This window comes from Ursus americanus, chromosome 5 (assembly GCF_024610735.1).
Source record: "Ursus americanus isolate L20-20 chromosome 5, mUrsAme1.1.p, whole genome shotgun sequence".
In the NCBI taxonomy this organism is placed as follows: domain Eukaryota; kingdom Metazoa; phylum Chordata; class Mammalia; order Carnivora; family Ursidae; genus Ursus; species Ursus americanus.
In genome coordinates, this window is record NC_142131.1 from 962,931 (window position 1) to 981,470 (window position 18,540).

Sequence of the window (18,540 nt, forward strand, 5' to 3'; positions counted from 1 at the left end):
ATGGATAAAGATGTGAGGTTATATGTTGATCATATATATATATATAATATGTATATAAAATGGAATATAGTTATAAAAATAAGGAACTCCTGCTGTTTGTGACAACGTGGTTGACTCTTGAGTGCATTATGCCAAGTGAAATAAGAGAGGAAGGCAAACACTGTATGATCTTAGTTATATGTGGAATCTAAAAAAACAGAAGGGCACCTGGGTGGCTCAGTCCTTTAAGCATCTGATACTTGATTTTAGCTCAGGTAATGATCTCAGGGTGGTAAGATGGAGACTCACTTCAGGTTCTGCGCTCAGCGGGGAGTCTGCTTGAGTATTCTCTCTCTCTCCCTTTCCCCTTCCCTCTGTCTCTCTCTTTCAAATAAATAAATAAATAGATGGATAGATAAATAAATAAATCTTTCTAAAAAATAAAATAAAAATTAAAAACAGAAACAAAAACAAAAACCAAGCTCATAGATACAGAGCACAGACTGGTGGTTTCTGGGGGCGTGGGGAATGGAATGGGTTAAAGTGGTCAAAAGGTAAAAAACTTCCAGTTATGAGTTCTGGGGATTAATGTGCAGCATGGTGACTATAGTTAATAATATTGTATATCTGAAAGTTGCTAAGAGAGTGGCTCTTAAAAGTTCTTATCATAAGAAAGGTAGGGTGATGGTTGTTGACTTACTGTGATCATTTCACAGTATGTACATGTACAATTCATTATGTTATATACCTTAGACTAATACAATGTTATATGCCAATTAAGGGAGGGCAAAGATCAAGAAGCAGAAAGGTTTTCTTCAGTAGCCTTTTGACTTTAAAAAGAGTTTTATAAACAGTGCAACAGCCTGGGAGGACTGACACCAACACATCAATGGTACCTGGAAAAGAAACCCTTGAGAAACTATGGCTGGAGGCTTTTCAAGAGTCCAGGGGCCTGGAATGGAATGCCAGAAGCATGTTCATAGAGACCCCTAGCCCTGAGGCTCTCATTTTCCTGCTGTTAAATATATGTCACTCTTCCTCCTTAATCTCATCTGCTCCATGGTTTAAATTACTATCTAAAGTCATACAGGTGATCCTCAAATGTGTATTTCCAACCCAGACATCTCAAGAGGCATTGTATTATGTAAAGAATACAGGCTCTTTATCCAGATTATCAGGATTCATATATACTCCACTCCTTGGGACAGCTGTGGCATTGGGTGTGTCTCCTCACTTCTCTGTGCCTCAGTATCCCCATTTATAAAGTGGTGACATTAATAGTACCGACTTCAAAGGGTGGTAGTAAGGATTAAAGGAGTCTGTGGAAAACAAGCAGACCAGTGCTGTAAACTGGTGGTCAGCGTAACAGAAATGTTAGCCCTTACTCTGTACTTGGATGTCTCTCAGGTGGTACCTGCAAACACAACATGTTCAGATCTGAACTCACCATCTCACCCTCCAGACCTGTTCTTATTCAAAGAATTGTCTTGAGAGTAGTGACTTTCCAGAATTAAAAAAAAAACAAACAAAACTCTATGTGCTTGTGTTGAGAATTTTAGGTCAAGAATAAAAATTGTATCATAAGTTTAAATAGATGCAAATTTCGGGGTTATAAGTATTGACATTGTAAAATCTGTCACATTACTCTTTTCTTTCTTCCTTTCTTTCTTTCCTTTTTTTTGGTTTAACAAAAGTTAATTTCTCATTCCTGTAAAGTCCATCACAGGACTGTGGGATTCTCCACAGAGCAGCTGCTCTCCATGTAGGGGGCTCAGCATTCCTCGAGGTTCTGACCCCTTTTGCTGTATGGGTTCCACGACTGAGGCTGGAAAACCACTCATGTCCTGCACCAACAAATAAAGGCTTCAGCCCAGATGTCACATTCCTCTTAAATATATCCAGTGAATCTGTACAGCGTAGCAATTTTGTACTCAACAACCTTTAAAAAAATAGATGTGAAAAAGCTCTCCATCAAATGTCAGAAATGTTTCTTTATTCCTTTTTTTTCTTTAAACTTGACTTCTATTTCACTTTCTTCCTAGAATTTTCTTCCTATAGTTCTATTAATAAGATATATTTATCCATAACAATATCATACATACCCATTGAAATTTTTTAAACGTTTACTTCATGAGACCTTCAGGCTGCAATTGTTACTGAGCCATAAGAGTAGTTCTTATTACCATGGTCATCATCATATAATTAAAAGCAAAATATGATGCATTCTAATAATTACTAAAAATAAAAAGTGAACATTTATTGGAAATGCTTCTCTTAATGAAATGGATGGGCCTTTTTCCTCTTGATTAGTCCATGTACCCCTGGTTGATTATAATATATTCCTGGAGTGAGCTGGGGCTCAGTAACAGTTTTATTTATTTTTTTATTATTTTTTGATATGAGCACCTGAGCAACCTTGTCTGCTACAAAAGGAAGATAGAAAAGAAAGGAATTTTATTCAATTCCTTTAATTCCTTAACTCCTGACTTACATGACAAAAATCACATGATGATCCATCATCTAAAATTATTTTTAGTAATCCAGTGCCTCAACTGCAGTGTAGTCACTATTTTTCCCCTGTAAATTTGCTCTTTTTCTTATGTTCCCAAGAGCAGTGATTTCTCAGACCACTCATTGGGTTCTCTTTCAGTTTAGTTGAAAGCAGTGAATTCAGAAGCACTTGATTTACAATTTGTTAATCATTATAGTAATTCAAATTTCACAATTTCTGGGAAATGTATTAAAAAATGCTTTACAATGATTTATCAGGAGTGTTAGCTATGTTTTTTTTTTTCTCTTTTATTTGGAGGCACCAGATTGCATCCAATTTAGTTGGAAAGAATTAGGAAAATTAAAAATTGTTAATTTTAACACACTTTTGCCAATGCAAGATTTTTGATAAAATGCCTTTATCTCATTATGTACTTTATATTTTCATCAGAGTCTTGGAGCTGCAGATTTAGTTCATTCAGTTTATGGAAAACATCCAATGTAGAATTCTTTGGTAAAGCTAGTCATCACCAAACCAACCAGTTGCCTTCTGTCACTTGTTAATTTAAATAAAAATGTTAATGTGTTTTGTGGAAAGCATTTCACTTTTGAATTTTATTTGAGACGGATAGACAGATGAGACACAGTGTTTCGTCACTTAAATGAGATAGGCTTACCAGGGCTTTGATTGTTTTATTCTTACGGGGATCTTCTTCATAAGCCATGTATAATAGTTGGAAGGTAGAAGCTACCAGGTAATTAAACAAAAATCCTCATTTCCTCTGCAGCCCCCTAGTCTTTATCTGGCAACTAATCAACTGAACTATAGGCCAAAATACCATGCTTCTATTACCTTGCCTAGTCCTTACCAGAAATACATATAATGTAGGGAAAGACATAATTTCTACTATCTTTATTAAAAGCAGCTTTGCTAATACTGGTATTTAAAATTGTTACCATGTTTCTTCTGGGATTTTTCATGCCTTGGGGCAATGCGCCGTAGAGAGATTGGAATGGGTGAGAGGTGGGTGTGTTTCTGTGCAAAGGGAATGCAGTGGAAAGGAGAACTGGCATGGCATCTTAGTCTCAGGGCTGTTCTTAAGTGTATCAGCCCCAGGAAGGAGTGTATATGGAAGCTGAGGATCTGGGAATTCATCCCCCTATAACTACCTGTTGCCTGTGTCCCCTTGGGAAATCCTCATGTGTGTATCCATACCTTCATGAATGCCACCACCATCCTTACTGCCCAGAAGAGGGTCATTCCTTACTCCGTCATCTCTCCCTCCCCTCATGGCTAAGCAGTCCCCAGGCTCTTCCTGTTTTCCTGCTGAATAGAGTGACTATATAGTTGGCCACCTAAGCCAGGATGCTTCGGAGAGTGAAAAGGGCCACAGTGACGCCTATGCTAGGACAGCAGTAGTAAACAGGATTTATGGTCACCTCCTAACCTCTCCAGAATCCATCTCCATCTCTGAATTCTAGTGTAGGTCAGCACATAAGCTTGCATTTCTTTTTTTTTTTTTTAAGATTTTTTTTTTTTATTTATTAATTTGACAGAGAGAGACATCCAGCGAGAGAGGGAACACAAGCAGGGGGAGTGGGAGAGGGAGAAGCAGGCTCCCAGCAGAGGAACCTGATGTGGGGCTCGATCCCAGAATGCCGGGATCACTCCCTGAGCCGAAGGCAGACGCTCAACGACTGCGCCACCCAGGCGCCCCGATAAGCTTGCATTTCTATAAAAGCTTTCCAGCCCGTCTTCCTGTCTCGGCTCATGCTGCCTGTGGTGTTTGCCCCACTGCAGAGGCAGTCTTCTTGTAGAACGTCGACGTTAATGATGTCTCGCCTTTGTGGCTCGCAATTTCCTAATGGATTCCTATGGGAAAATTCTGGAGTTTCTTTTCATTTCATTTTTTTAAGATTATTTTATTTTAGAATGAGAGCGTGAGCAAGCATGGGTTGAGGTGGGAGGGGCAGAAGGAGAGGGAGAGAGGGTCTTCCGGAGATGAGCTCCGTGACCAGCTCCGTGACCAGCTCCGCGCTCAGCATGGAGTCTGCTTAAGACTTTCTCTCCCTCTCCCTCTGTCCCTCTTAAGCAGACTCCATGCTGAGCACAGAGCAGGTTGCGGGGTTCATCTCCCAATTGTCAGATCACAACCTGAGCTGAAACCAAGAGTCGGCCGCTTAACCGACTGCGCCAGCCAGGTGCCCTGAAGATTCTGGAATTTCTTAAAATTGGGTATAAGATATGTGGCCCTTGGTTGCTTTCAAGCTTCTTCTTTTGCAGTGTGGCTCCTCTCTCCATCCGCACCCCTATCCTGCCCAAACCACAGTCCCAGTAAGGTACAGCCACACGAGAACTACCTGCCGCTCCGTACCTGTACCTGTGTGTCAGAGTGTGGAGTGAGCTGCTTACCCCGCCTGAACACTCTACTTGTGCTCTTCCCCTCTTCGTTTCACCTGGTTAAATCCTGCTCTTCCTTACTATCTTAGTTGAGGTGTCGCTGATGTCCCCTCTTTCCCAAAGCTTTCTGCTTACTTTCCAGAAGTGCCCTAGGCTTATTCCTGTCTCACATTACAAATATTGCGTTATATTTGCCCGTTCAGTAATATCCCCCAGGTGGGGCACCTGGGTGGCTCAGTTGGTTTAAGCATCAGACTCTTTGATTTCTGCTCAGGTCGTGATCTCAGTGTCCTGGGATCAAGCCCTGACTTGGGCTCCATGCTCAGTGAGGAGTCTGCTTAAGGATTCTCTCCCTTTCCCTCTGCCGCTCCTCCTGCTTATGTGCTCTCTTTCTCTCTCAAATAAATAAATAAGTCTTTTAAAAAAGTAATATCCCCCACTTGGTGGGATACTACCTGAAAGGGGTGATGTCCTGTGCATAACTCTGTTAGCACCTTCTGCCCCTGGCAACTGAGTGATCTGTAATATTAGTGAACAAAAAAACTCTCACCTAGACAGGTGGCCAGACAGACGGAGGTGAGGCCATGACAGTACCTCCCCATCTTGGCTTTCTGTGTCTGCTGTCTCCTTGATCTGCTGTTCTTTGAATTTATTGCCTTGCTTCTTTTATGAAAGACTTTTGTTGTTCATTTTTAACCAGATTTCATCAGTATTAAAAAAAAAAAAAGCTTAACTGAGATGTTAGGCAGTTAGGTGGGACATGCGTGGGATTGAAAGGAATTACAGATGGATGATATTAGTGTGTTGGCAGGTACCCGGTGCTATTCAGAACACTATTCTGTAGTAATCGGTCGTGTGGCAGAGAGATGAGAATCTGAGTGCAGGTAATGTCACGGGGAGCTGTATGGTTGTGGATCCCATCATTTTAAAAAGTATGCTCCTAATAAACAGTATTTTAAACAGAGCAGTAGGTTTTTCTATTTCTTTATAGTTGATGAGCAGTTTCTATTTAGAAAGGAAGAGACGTTTTTCTGGAGTTATTTTCTGTTTGGAGTGGGCCTGCTCTCTTCCGAGCACAGTCATGTGATGCATCCTGAGAGTTCAGGAGCCGACATGCTTGAAAGAACCCTGGGAATTGGGGAGAGTGAGCCTGTCGAACAGCCAGCTGCTCGGTGTAGGCATCTATCCGCAGTGTAGCACCTGGGGGGGGGGCAGGGCACGCTTCGATTGTTCTTCAGGGGCTTTGTTGTCTGTGTTGATGTTGGCATGGGTTCACAGAATGCTTTTGAAGGACCTAGCTTTGTCTAGAGTCAGCTTCATGGTGCATCTTGAACTTAATTTTACTTTTCTTTTTTTCCTTTTCTCTCTTGGTGGTTGATTACAATAGCCATGAATGTGTTTTCCATGGGTCACGTATACTAAAATATTTTATCCTGTAGCTTTCATAAATTTGTTGTTTTCCAGGTTTAGAGAGGTGAGGAATTGAATTCTGTCCTGTATAGAAAGTTCTTTCTTCATTAATGGCACCTAGTGCCCCTTTTCACCAAAAAATAGATTAAAAGGAGAAACAGTTGAAATGATAAAGGTACAAATTACGTCAAAACAAAACTATCAGAAATGGTAGGAACCTCAGTGTAAAAATATATATATATATATATATATATATACACACACACACACATATATACATGTATTTGTACATGTACATATATATGCTTGTATGTAAAATAAAGTATGTGGATATGCTAAGTAGTTTTGTCAATGAAACTGGCTTCCTGTGACCCACGTCTTCTTAGTTGTGTGTGTGATGGGAATATTGCTGATTTCTTTACCAAGAACATTTTATTAAGTCAGACTGTTCTTCTCCCTGGTTAAATCAAAATAAACTATGCAAGATGGAATTTCAGACAGTTGATTGATTGGCTAATGAGAAAGCAGTGGTTTTGGAGTTAATGATTCTAGACATTTTCTTGATTATCGTTGGAAGCTACTTTTTTTAATTTAGAGTTTTGATACAAACCTGTGATAAGATGACCTTGATTTGACTTTATTCTGAATCTTAAGAAGATTTTCTCCATGAATATAAAAAGATTTGATTGGGATGTGCCAGTAGCCTACTTGATAAAATGTATTTTACGTATTTTTCTTATATTATTTTGTCTTAAATTTTACTAAGTTTCAAATATATTGCATGCTCTCAAAGCTAAGTTAACTAGGTTGTCTGTCTTTTGTGTAATTGAGTCCAGTAAAAGTGGTGCCCCAGGACTTGTTTAAAGTTGGGCAGGTGCTTTTGGGACAGGCAGAGGGCAAGACATACCCACTGTCTCTTTTGGACTGTGAATTTTGCTGTGAAAGTTGCTTTTTGAGTTAACAAAAATAGGCCCTTTAAAAGCTGATGATATATAGGAGCTTAATTTTTTTTTTCTTATAAGATATGCATCAGGGGGCACCTGGGTGGCTCAGTTGGTTAAGCATCTGACTCTTGATTTCAACTCAGGTCATGATCTCAGGGTCATGAGATGGAGCCCCGGGTCAGGCTCCACGCTGGGTGTGGAGCCTGCTTAAGATTCTCTCTCTCTCTCTGCTTCTCTTGTTGCCCCTCCCCCTGCTCACATGCTCTCTCTCTCTCTCTCTCAAAAAAAAGGCGTGCATCAGTTTGGGGGTTTGTAGGATATTTTATAGAGGATTTTTCTTGAGGGAATTCTCGTTTAAAATTCTTTAGTGTTATATTCTTATTCTCATCAGCATCCGTGACCCAGAACTGTGAGGAAAGAAGAACATTTGCTATTTCTCATCTCCATTTCAGTCATGCAGCAAATATTTACAGGGTGACCACTGTGTCTCAGGAACTAGGGTACAGTGGTCAGGAAGGAGAAGATCTTCAGTCTCAAGGAGTTGATATTCCAGGGAAGACACAGACCATACATACGTGTTCAAATATCAGGTAGTAGGGTGCCTGGGTGGCTCAATAGGTTAAGCATCTGCCTTTGGCTTAGGTCATGATCCTGGGGTCCTGGAATTGAGCCCCAAGTCGGGCTTCCTGCTCAGCAGGGAGTCTGCTTCTCCCTCTCCCTCTGCCCCTCTGCCCACCCTCCTTCTCCTGCTCTCTCTCTTGCTCTCTCACATGCTAATCTTTAAAACAACAACAACAACAACAACAACAACAAACAAATATCAGGTAGTGATGGGTGCTTTGGAGAAGATGATGTGCCAGAATGACTGGGAGGCTACTTTGTTTGGTGGTCAGGAAAAGCATCTTGAATGGCAAGAAGGTGGGCAGAAGGAGCCAGCTGGACAGCAGCTCTAAGGCAGGGAAAAATATGAGGTGTTCCAGACCTGAAAGAAGACCAGTGATGCCAGATTGTAGCGAGAAAGGGTGCTGAAGTGGGAATGGTAGGGTCCACATTATATACGGCCCAGCAGCCTGATGTAGGCTACATAGATGGCACTCTGTTGGGAGTTTCAAGCTGGGAAGATAGGATCTCATTGAGGATCTGGGTGTTTTTTGTTTTGGTGGGGGGAGGGAGTCAGTCGTTTTATTTTGAGTAGGAGAAGCTTAAGATGCCTAGTGGACATCCAAGTAGAGATGTCAGGTGAATAGTTAGGATTCCTGAGAGGCTAGTGTCACATTTAGGAGTCCCTAGCTTTTTCAAGTCATGAGACTTTAGGGTTTTTGAGGTCATCAGGGAGAAATAGACTATAAATGCAAAAGAAAAGGGGCAAGGCTGCCATGTGCAGCTGTGCTCACTGTAATTTGGATGCTCTGGAGTTGGGCGCAGCCGTGTAGTGGCGCTGAGCATGGCTCCACATCCTACTTACTTCATAACCCCTGGGGCTGGCTTGGCTCCTCTGTTCCAAAGAACATGGTTAGTTAAAGCGACGTTTGTGTTCAGTTACTAGAACAGAGTTTAAACAAACCCTAGCTTAACCATCTGTGTACTTTAATTACTACAGTTTCAGAGTATGTCAGATTTAAGATTTTGTTTCAAGATGGAATGATCCCATCATCTGAACAGTGATGCCTCACTTATCCAGACGTTAGAAATAGGTGGGTAGCAACTTCAGTTATCTGAAATGTACACAAAAATGACTAAAAAAGAACGAATGTCTCCTGAGCTGCACAAAACTGAGGTCTTAGAGTCCACCCACAGAATTTAGCACTTTACTCATGGGATCTATCACCCCTAAGACCTTGTTTATTTTCATTTTAGGAAATTGGAAAGGAAGAGAGAGGAGATTATACCATTTGATGGGAAGAGTGTCAACCAGTTCGCAGACAGGTTTCAAAACAGGAGTCTGTCTTCTGGCCAAGAGTGATTTGTATTCTTCCCACATGTAAAATGCACCTGCCCTATCAAGGTCTTCCCAAATCTCATTTATTGTGACCTTGGAGGTCATACTTGAGGTCCAGGTTCTCATCAAATCAGACCCTTGGGTACTGTTCTTTCAGTTCAGCCCCTTTAGTTTGGTTCCTCTTGATCTGAAGACCTGTGAATTAAAGGGGTAAGAAAGATAAGTCCACTCGCCTCCCCCACTACTCTTCAACACATAGGGTAGGCTAACTGGTAGAGACACTCCATTTAGAATGGGGGGACACAGGCACATAGCAGTCACTGGTCCATAATAGTTCTGAGATCCAGCCAGGTACATGTAGCCATTTCTTTCATTAGATCTTGGTCTCACTGCCTAGGAGTGTTCACTGTGATGACTGGGTTGGCTGGGCTTTCTGTTCTGTTCTCTCGAGTTTTCCTTCCCTTTCCATAAAAAGTAGAGTGTGTTAGCAGCTAAGTAGTGTCCTCAGCCCCCTTTTGCCTGATGAAGATTAGGGATCCAAAGGCCTCTTTTCAGTGTGTAGTGTCTGTCCCTTTTAGCCCAAGCTGATTTAATTCTTTTAAAAAAGATTGTGGATTTCTTATGAATCAATTTATAACCAACTGTATTAGACAAAGCAACACCCACAAACCTCTTTGAAATAAGTTCTTCTGTACCTTAAATTCCTTGTGAGGTTTTTGGGGAACTGTGGCCTTAAGATTCTTAGAGGAACTTTTGCTAGTTTGCAAGGATCGTATTTGATGTTTTTGAGGACTTAATAAAACTTTACAGTTACATCCGTGGTTTCCTGACAGCGCTCTGGATTCAATCTTTGCCCAGAAGCCATTTCTTAATTGTAGCACTGTTTGCCTTCTGATACATCTAGGCATGAGAGAGGAGAGAATTTTATTTTCAAACCCAGTAAGTCCTGGCTTCTTTATACTTAAGAGTTCCTTTTCATCTTATCTCTCTGCTCTTGGATTTCTTTGGAGGCAGCGAAAGAAGCCAGTCGGCACTTTGAATGGTCTGCCTGTACGTCTCCTTATCTGGATCCTCCAACTCATTAGGGACATCTTTTATTTTCCATGTCGCCACAGGCAACAGCATTGCTAAACTCTCTGCCTTAGTGAGTAAGGTCCTCTTTCTTCCGGCTTCCAACAGGTTTCTCTTTGCTTTCCTTCAGGCCCTTCCAGCAGCCTCCTTGAGGGCCCCAGGCTTTCATTCACATTCTCCGTAAGGTCCTTCCTGCTGCCTCATCCAAAAACACACAGTGGAGGGTGAAGTGAATGAGGCCAGATCCTGCAGGGCCTTATCGACCATCATAAGGACTTGGGGTTTTACTTTGAGTGAGAAGAGAAACCATTGGAGGATGTTGAACAGAGCATAAAGTGATCTGATCTGTGTTTTAAAATAATTCCTTTCAGTGCACAGGTAGATGGAGGGATACCATTAAAGGAGTTGTTCAAGAAATCCAGGTAAACTGCAGTGACCGCTTGGGTCTGGGAGTGGTGAGAATTTACCTGATTCTGTTTATATTTTCAACATAGAGCCTACAGGATTTGCAGATGGATCAAAGAGATAGATGCTAGAGAGGTTTTGACGGAGGCCAATGGAAGAGTGTTGTATCATTCACAGCGATGTGGGAGACTGCAGAAGAACAGGTTTTTCTAGGAGGGGGTAGAGTCATCATTCCCTTTTGGGCGTGGAAAGTTTGAGATTCTGGTAGACATTTAAGTGGAGATGTCAAGTAGGCAGCTGGATTTAGTAGACGGTTGTGGTCTAGCTGTGCATTGGGAGTTGTCAGTACTTAGATGGAATTTAAAGGCATGAGCCTTGATGTAAGATGTGAGCCTGTGGTCATCTAGCCTTCCTCTTGCTTATGGAGATAATGAGCAACCAGCAAAGGACATTGTGAAGGTGTGCATGGCAGGTAAGGTCAGAAGAGAAGCCAGAGGGACAGGTGTCCTAGAAACCACATGACCAATGCATTTGAAGAAAGTGGGTGAAGACGCTGAATCCATCACTACATTTAACAGTAGGTGGTAGAGTGTGTTCTAAAGTGGGTTCAAGAGGGGAAAGAGCAAACATAGTGTAGAATAACTGTTTTCCCCCCAGAGATTTATTTTAAAGTGCAGAAATGAAACGGGAGATATAGAGGTCAAAAAGGCATTGTTTTTTGTTTGTTTTTAATTACAGGAGAAATCAAGGTATGTATTGTGCTAGGAATGATTCTACAGAAAGGAAAACTTTAGTCCTGGATAGGTGGCAGAAAGTTGCCGGAAACATGTTCCTGAGTTGATGGGAAGGGATGGGATTCATTGGAGCAGGGACCCCTCATCCATAGTAATAGAAGACAGAACGCCGGCACAGAGGCAGGCAGCTTGGGTAGATGTCATAAGACATGCACATTGTCTTCTGTTGCTTCAGGTTTCTCCATGAAATAAGCACGATCATCAGCTGAGAGTGAGAAGAGTGGAGGAGAAAGTGGGAAGTTACCTAGGCAAGTGGAAGAATAAAATGTGGTAGGATTCTTGGTCCCTTTGCGTTATCGATGATGAATTTAAAACAAGCCCACCTGTCGTGGTGCGATCCGAGTCTCCAGTTCCGAGCAGTCTGTCAGGTGCTGGCATGGAGAAGGCAGAGAACTATGGGGTTTGTCAGTGGCTATTCTGGAGGGAAGATTGTGCGGGAGAAATGAGGAAGATGGAAAGTGATAACTACAGTGGATCGTGAGGAAAGTGGGGACCTGGGTGGGGGGTGGGAAAGAGGGACTGTGAAAAACTAGTAGGATCACTGAATTTTGTGTCCTGGTGGAATCAGAACTGTAGAGGGAGTGAGCTGAGAAAAGAGGACTTGGTAGTTGAGGGTAAGAGTCTTGAGTAAATATGCAAAGTCTTCAGTGGTGCTCGGCACGTGGTAAGCATTTAATAACTGCTGGCTATTACTACTGTTCTTTCTTTCTTTCTTTCTTTCTTTTTTTTTTTTATCATTATTTCTATAGCTCTTAGATTGGTGCCAGGGTCCATGGATGAGAACTGAGGACGAGTCCCTAGGGCCAGTGACACTTCATGCGGACCCAGATGATCCCACAGTGATACATCGGAATCTACTTTAACTGAAAAATGAAGCCCAGTTACAGCCCACCCTCCCCCGCCCCCATGTAGCTTGCCCAAGGACAGGCCCGTGTTTTGTTCCTGCTGTGCATTCACTCTGTTATGGTGGTTTTACCCGAGGACCTAAAGCTTCTGTGATTTGTACCAAGGAGCAAATTAAAACCATGTCCTGTTAATGTTGCTTAGAGCTCATGGGATCTGTCTACAGAGGCTTTGGGAAAAGCACAGTAACTATCACCACGGTCCTGGATTTCTCGGAACATATGTGCAAATTATGTTGAGTCCTATAACTCCCTAGGAATGAACTGTAGTACCATTTTTTTGAGATCTTTGTGGCTCTGTTGTCCCCTCTGGATGGTCAGCTCTTTTTATGCTGCTCCCTTAGATGAAGAGAGAGCTTTTTTTGTACTGACAAAAACTATGTGTGCTTTTAAAGCCTTTTTATTTTTTTTGATCTCCAGGAAACATTATTAAATATCATTGTAGCATTCTTAAATTCTCCAAAGGAGAATCAACATTACAGCCAGTGTGAAATAAGGTACAGCAAAGCTTTTATTACTTTATGCTGTCATTGCTTTATCTAAAAGTTTGTAGGGCTTATTGTACTGTTAGAACTCCAGGACCCTCCAGAAGAACCGCTGTCAAATGAGAGGTTGCACTGTGGATTTAATATCTATCTTTTGAAGGTTATGATATTGATTTACTGGACAGTGTTAGAGTTTTAAATTCTAATTCTGAGCCTGTTACCTAGGAAATTGATGAAATTGAGACATTATTAGCCAAGGTGGCTGAAAGACACTCAGGGCGTTTAGCCAAGACTGTCAGGGAGTGAGAAGGAGCTTGTGCCTGTCAGTGCTTCCCAGGTTCCTAAGTGCTGTTATTAAGACTGACAGGACTGAAGTGGTAAGGACACCTAACTGCTTGCCTCTTGCACCGTGGCAAAGGCCAGAGCCAAGGAGGGCTACTGTCTTGACTCCGTAGTGATTGGGTCTTGGGTTGCAGTCTGTTCACATTGTCCTGCGCTAGGAAGCTATCCGTAGAAAACAGGAAGAGGGAGTGGGCTCCATTTTGGTTCATTGTTATCATCTTACAGAGAAGGATCTAATCCAGCTTGTGTGGTTACACGAATTATGGGATGTAAGCTTGAAATAGCAGGGTAGGGGGAAGGTAGGGAGAAAAGTGATTGAGAGACTTTTCTAGAGAATGAACTGCTTAAATGTTGAGAGAGGATGAGAGAGATGAGGCTGTCTGTCCTTGTGACAGTTGAGGTAGGCACGATGGCTTCCCACCGAAGTGCAGTTCAGAAAAGCCATTCTGTAGCCCAGCCCCATAATGAGCGGGGCTCTGCCCCCCGCAGTTCCCTCTCCCCGCATCTGGGGCAGATGAAAAAACTGAAGGGACCTTTGCTTTTTCTGGAAGTCCTCTATGAACATGATTTCTTAGTGGAATGTCTGTTAGCTGTTGGACAGCACCGATTCCAATGTAATACTCGGCTGTAAAGGACTTGGGAGATGACGTTCTGTGTTGTCACTTAAAAATGCTTTTAAATTTTAAAAATACATTTGCTTTGTGAGCTGTTGAGTTGATAGACATCCTCTTTGTAAGAGTTTAAGGCTCTGTTCTCTGTTTCTGTGTTTTGGAGACGTTTTTAAGTCATGGACCGCTGTTCGAAGTTTTTCTGCTCAGTGTTGCCTTCCTACACTCACCCTGCAGAGCTAATGTTTTTAGTACATCATTTTATTATCTCATACGTATTCATCTCATACACGTTATTCTCTCACTTAGCATGTTGTATTGTAATTCTATGTCTGTGTCTGCGGCTAGGCTGTGAGTGCCTCGGGGCTGGGTCTTTGTTTCCCCACATGCCCCAGGACAGGGCTGACCCAACAGAGAGAGAACCTGTACTGCGGTATTCCATAAGTGTTGAATGAATTATATCCCAGGTTCAGAGCTTAGATACAGTCTGGATGTGGCCCTTAAAACTGGGGTATTGTGTTAGGATGCCTGGGTGGCTCAATTGTTAAGTGTCTGCCTTCGGCTCAGGTCAGGATCCCAGGGTCCTGGGATCGAGTCCCACATTGGGCTCCCTGCTCAGCAGGGGGTCTGGTTCTCCCTCTGCCCCTCCCCCAACTCCTGCTTGCACTCTCTCGCTCTCAAATAATTAACTAATTAAAAAAAAAAACTGCGGGATTGTGTTCATTGGCAAATTTTTGTGCCCTTTTTACTTTTTGGTTGTGGGGTAGCTGCCTGACGTGTTTGGTGGTGATCACACATGTGCTGTGCTTGATTGCGTGCTGATAATGAGGGGTGACAAGGGCCATCACAGTACGGCTGCTTGGTTCCAAGGTTATTTCTTTCCCTTGGTTGAGTGTAAGTGGGTTTTACATTTTAAGATGTTAGCTTATGAAACCTGGTGGCTCATGTTTATTATTTATGTTCTGGGGCATTTATCATTGTCTGACCTCTGTAACCCCTGGTTTCCATTTGGATCAAATGAGGTTTGTGCGTGGTGAGTGGTGGATTGACGCCTAGCATATCTAATGAGCACCAAGCTGATGGAACAGGCTTCGACTGTCCTGACTCCCTTTTTGGCTGCAGAATTGTAATTTCTAACTCGTCTCAGGATCTTTATTATACTTTTTCACTGCACAAATCTGATTGCTGTCAAGGAAAGAGATTTATTTTAAAATTATATAGATTATCATTAAGGGGAAAATTTCCCCATGTTAACTGGTCTTTATTCCATTTAGTTAAAAGCTTCCTGGTGTTCATTTATTTATTTATTTCCTAAGTGCTCCACACCCAGTTGTGGAGACCAACATGGGGCCTGAACTCACAACCCTGAGATCAAGACCTGAGTGGACATTGAGAATAGGGACACCTAAACCAACCAGGCACCTGCCTTGTTTTTTTATTTTTATTTTTATTTTTTATTTTAATGACTTAAAAACATTCTGGAGGCAAAGCAAAACAAAAAATGAATTGGTTTAAAGAATCCGCAGAGTTTGTTTTCTAGGGATGATGATGTTAGAAGGAGAGAGGAGGAAGCCGTCTTCCAATTTCTGTTTCCTTTTAGTTTCAAGTTGAGATTAGACAGAGAGTAGTAAGACCCGGGGCCCATTCCATACTCTCCTTTCGTGTCTCAAGCACTTGGTAAGGCTTCATGTGTAGGTGCAATGTAAAGGCTGAAAGTAAGGCCTGATACTATGTGTGCCTTGACCTCTGGAAGAGCCTGTCATGGCCCGTAACCCTCCAGATCCTCAGCTGGCTGACACCTTGCTTTTGGCTTTGGAGCAAAGAAACCAGCTGATCTACAGAACTTGGGAGATAATAAATAGGCAGCAATAGAAACCTGATGCAAGTGTTTATGCTTATTTGTGTATGTTCTCCTTGGTTTTATCCAGGAATAGTCAGACCTTTTTACTGAACATAAATGGCAAGACACATTCCATCCACTTTTTTCCATGTCCTAGGAAGCATCCATTGCTTTATATACTTAGAGGGAAAGAGTCTGTTCTGTGTGCAATACACAGCTTAACATTTGGATTAATTTTACTCTATTTGGATGAATTAGTGTTTTTTTAGGATCCATTATTATTATATTTTTTTACTTTTATGATTTTTAAGATTTTATTTATTTGTCAGAGAGAAAGAGAGCACAAGCACGGGGAGCGGCAGGCAGAGGGTGAAGCAGACTCCCTGCTGAGCAGGAAGCCTGATGGGGACTCAATCCTAGGACCCTGGATTGTGACCTGAGCTGAAGACAGGTGCTTAACTGACTGAGACACCCAGGCGTCCCCCTAGGGTCCATTATTTTCACACCAAAACCACATCTTTAATCACTGTGGGCTCTGAAAGCACTTCACAGATTACAGCCTCTGCTTCAAATACCTTTATTGTAAAAGTGAGAGATTCTGCACCTTTAAAAAATGAGAAATGATAAGAACCAGAATAAGGGACATTGCATTATAAGTTGCTATACTTATATATATCGGATACTTTACCTTTTCAAAAAGTTGAAAAATGGAAATTGTTGTATGAATGGCAAATAGCAAAGATGGTGTATACAGGGAGAGTTCAGTAATGTTACAAAATCTTATGACTGTGACATACATTTAGTGTGAATAATCATTATGTAGTTAGGAATAAGCGGTAAGGGGATTGTAATTACACTGTATACTCACAGCTGTTGTATGACAGAGCAAGTACTTCTGCCCTCGCGAAGGGGCAAGGAGAGGGGAACTGGGCAGGAAGATTCTCTTGGACTCTTCCTCGACCTTCGATTCCTGACCCAGACGTGTCAGGGGAGTGTGGATGTTTTCACCATAGCAGACACAAGGGTGCTGAGAATAAAGTGGCTCAAGGTGGGCCAGCTCCTACTCCCTGCTGTGAGAATTGCCCCTTCTTCATTTAGGAATATGTGAAAATGGGAACTGTTAAGTTTGGCCCTTGGGATCTCCAGCCCTTGACCCACAAGGCACTGGAATCCCTTCCACTTTGCACTTCAGTGGAATCCCCGATGCTCCCCCTCTGTGCTCCATTGTTTCTCCCTTGCTCTTCCCCCAGATGGAGGAACAGGGCTGAAGGATTACTGTTCCTTTTGTGTGTGTGCGTGTGTGATTTTATTTCACAAAGGTAAGATGTAAAGGAAGTCAGGGCCAAAAATTCTCCCATTACTGTCTGAAGTTCTGTTCCTTAGAGATTCACTTGATTTCATAAGCAAGTACCTTAGACTGGCTAAAGATGTTTAATAAGAATGGCCTTCAGACTTTGATAATAATGCTCACTAGCAGTGCTGCATATGTAGTATGAACCAGGGACGAGTCTAAAGACTTTGCAGGAATTAATGTATTAATCCACATAGTAAGTCTATGAGGAAGGTTTGGAGAAGTCCAGTAATTTATTCCAAGTTCCATGGTGATGACGAGGGAACAGTCAACACTGAATCCTACAGGGTGTGCTCTGGGACTCTGACCCTCAGCCACTGCACCGAGTTGCCTTTCGTGCGTACTTAGTGAGGGTTTGTCTTAATATGCTTTCTTCCTAATGTCTAGCAGTGCTACCTGTAAGGGATAGGATAAGAAGTGAAGAGGGTGAGGGTGTTTGAGGAGGAGAAATGACTGTAAGGCACTTGTGATGGGAACTTTGGAAAGAGATGTGGGGAGCACTCTATGCAGCCATCGTTTTCTTGCTCAGCAGCACCTTGATGTTACTGACCTTACAATCAGTATGAGAACTTCACCAAGAACCTGCAACAACTGTTGCCCTTCTCTGCTTCTCTCCGAATGTCAGCCTCATTGTTCCTTCAGTGTTCTAGCTGCAGAAAGCTCTTACATATATTTTCTGTGTATATGTGATAAGTTAAATAGTTATTATTTAAATGCCGTTTAAAATAACACCTTGCAAATATTCTTTAAGTGAAGGCCAATGAAAAACAACTAATTTCTGTAATTACCCTTTTTTCCCCCCTCACAGTATTGGCTGGATCCTGCAAAAACCCTTGCCGAACACAAAGAACTGATCAACAGTACGTATTTAATGTTAATTTTGTTAAGAAGTGCCTTGAAAATGATATAATGTCCATGATTAGTTGGGTGCAGAAATACGCCTTAGTACTCCAGGGATGAGTACTAGTACTCAAGTACCAGAATATGGAAATGGGTGTTTTGTGCATTGCAAGACTTTCCTCTAAACTCTGATTAAATTTTGTTAATAAAGGCTGTAAGTGGTGGGTCTTAATATTGAATTTTGTTTGGGGTATGCTCGCCTTTGACTTGTCAGTGATTTTAAAATTTTTCTTGTCTTTAAAATTTCACCTTAAAAAGAAAAGTCAGGGAGGCATTGATTTGGGGAAAAAAAAAAAAAAAAGCATTGATTTGAGAAAAAAAAAAAAAAGACATCTGACCTTCTAAAGAGCTTGAGTTTCTTGGGTTAAGGAGTGGTTTTGTCATTCACACTATTATTTGCTGGGTCAGTAATAAGGAGTGCCCTTGTGTCCTGAAGATTTTTATGGCTTCAGAAAGGACCCATCTATTTTTAGGGAATCCTTTTGGTTTTACGAATATGAGTCTTACTAGGTAACTGAGAGTATAATTAAGGTCATATCCTGTAACTGCAATTTCCATAACCCAGGTTTTTATTTATAGAAGTATATGCATATGTGTGCGCATGCATGCGACCCTTAAGTATGCAAAAGAGTAGTTTTTTAAAATTATCTTTTAAAAATATGATAAAATATATCACACA

The 18,540-nt window shown here is 41.7% G+C and overlaps 1 protein-coding gene across 4 annotated transcripts in view; it reads left to right on the forward strand.

The window, feature by feature from the left end:
- Nucleotides 1-18,540, forward strand: part of EPB41L4A (erythrocyte membrane protein band 4.1 like 4A) — a 243,723-nt gene that overhangs the window by 112,680 nt on the left and 112,503 nt on the right. For all 4 annotated transcript variants that reach the window (XM_045777279.2, XM_045777280.2, XM_045777281.2 and 1 more), the window contains exon 3: nucleotides 17,770-17,821. In XM_045777279.2, coding sequence (XP_045633235.1) covers nucleotides 17,770-17,821 — 52 coding nt within the window. The remainder of the gene's footprint in view (nucleotides 1-17,769; nucleotides 17,822-18,540) is intronic.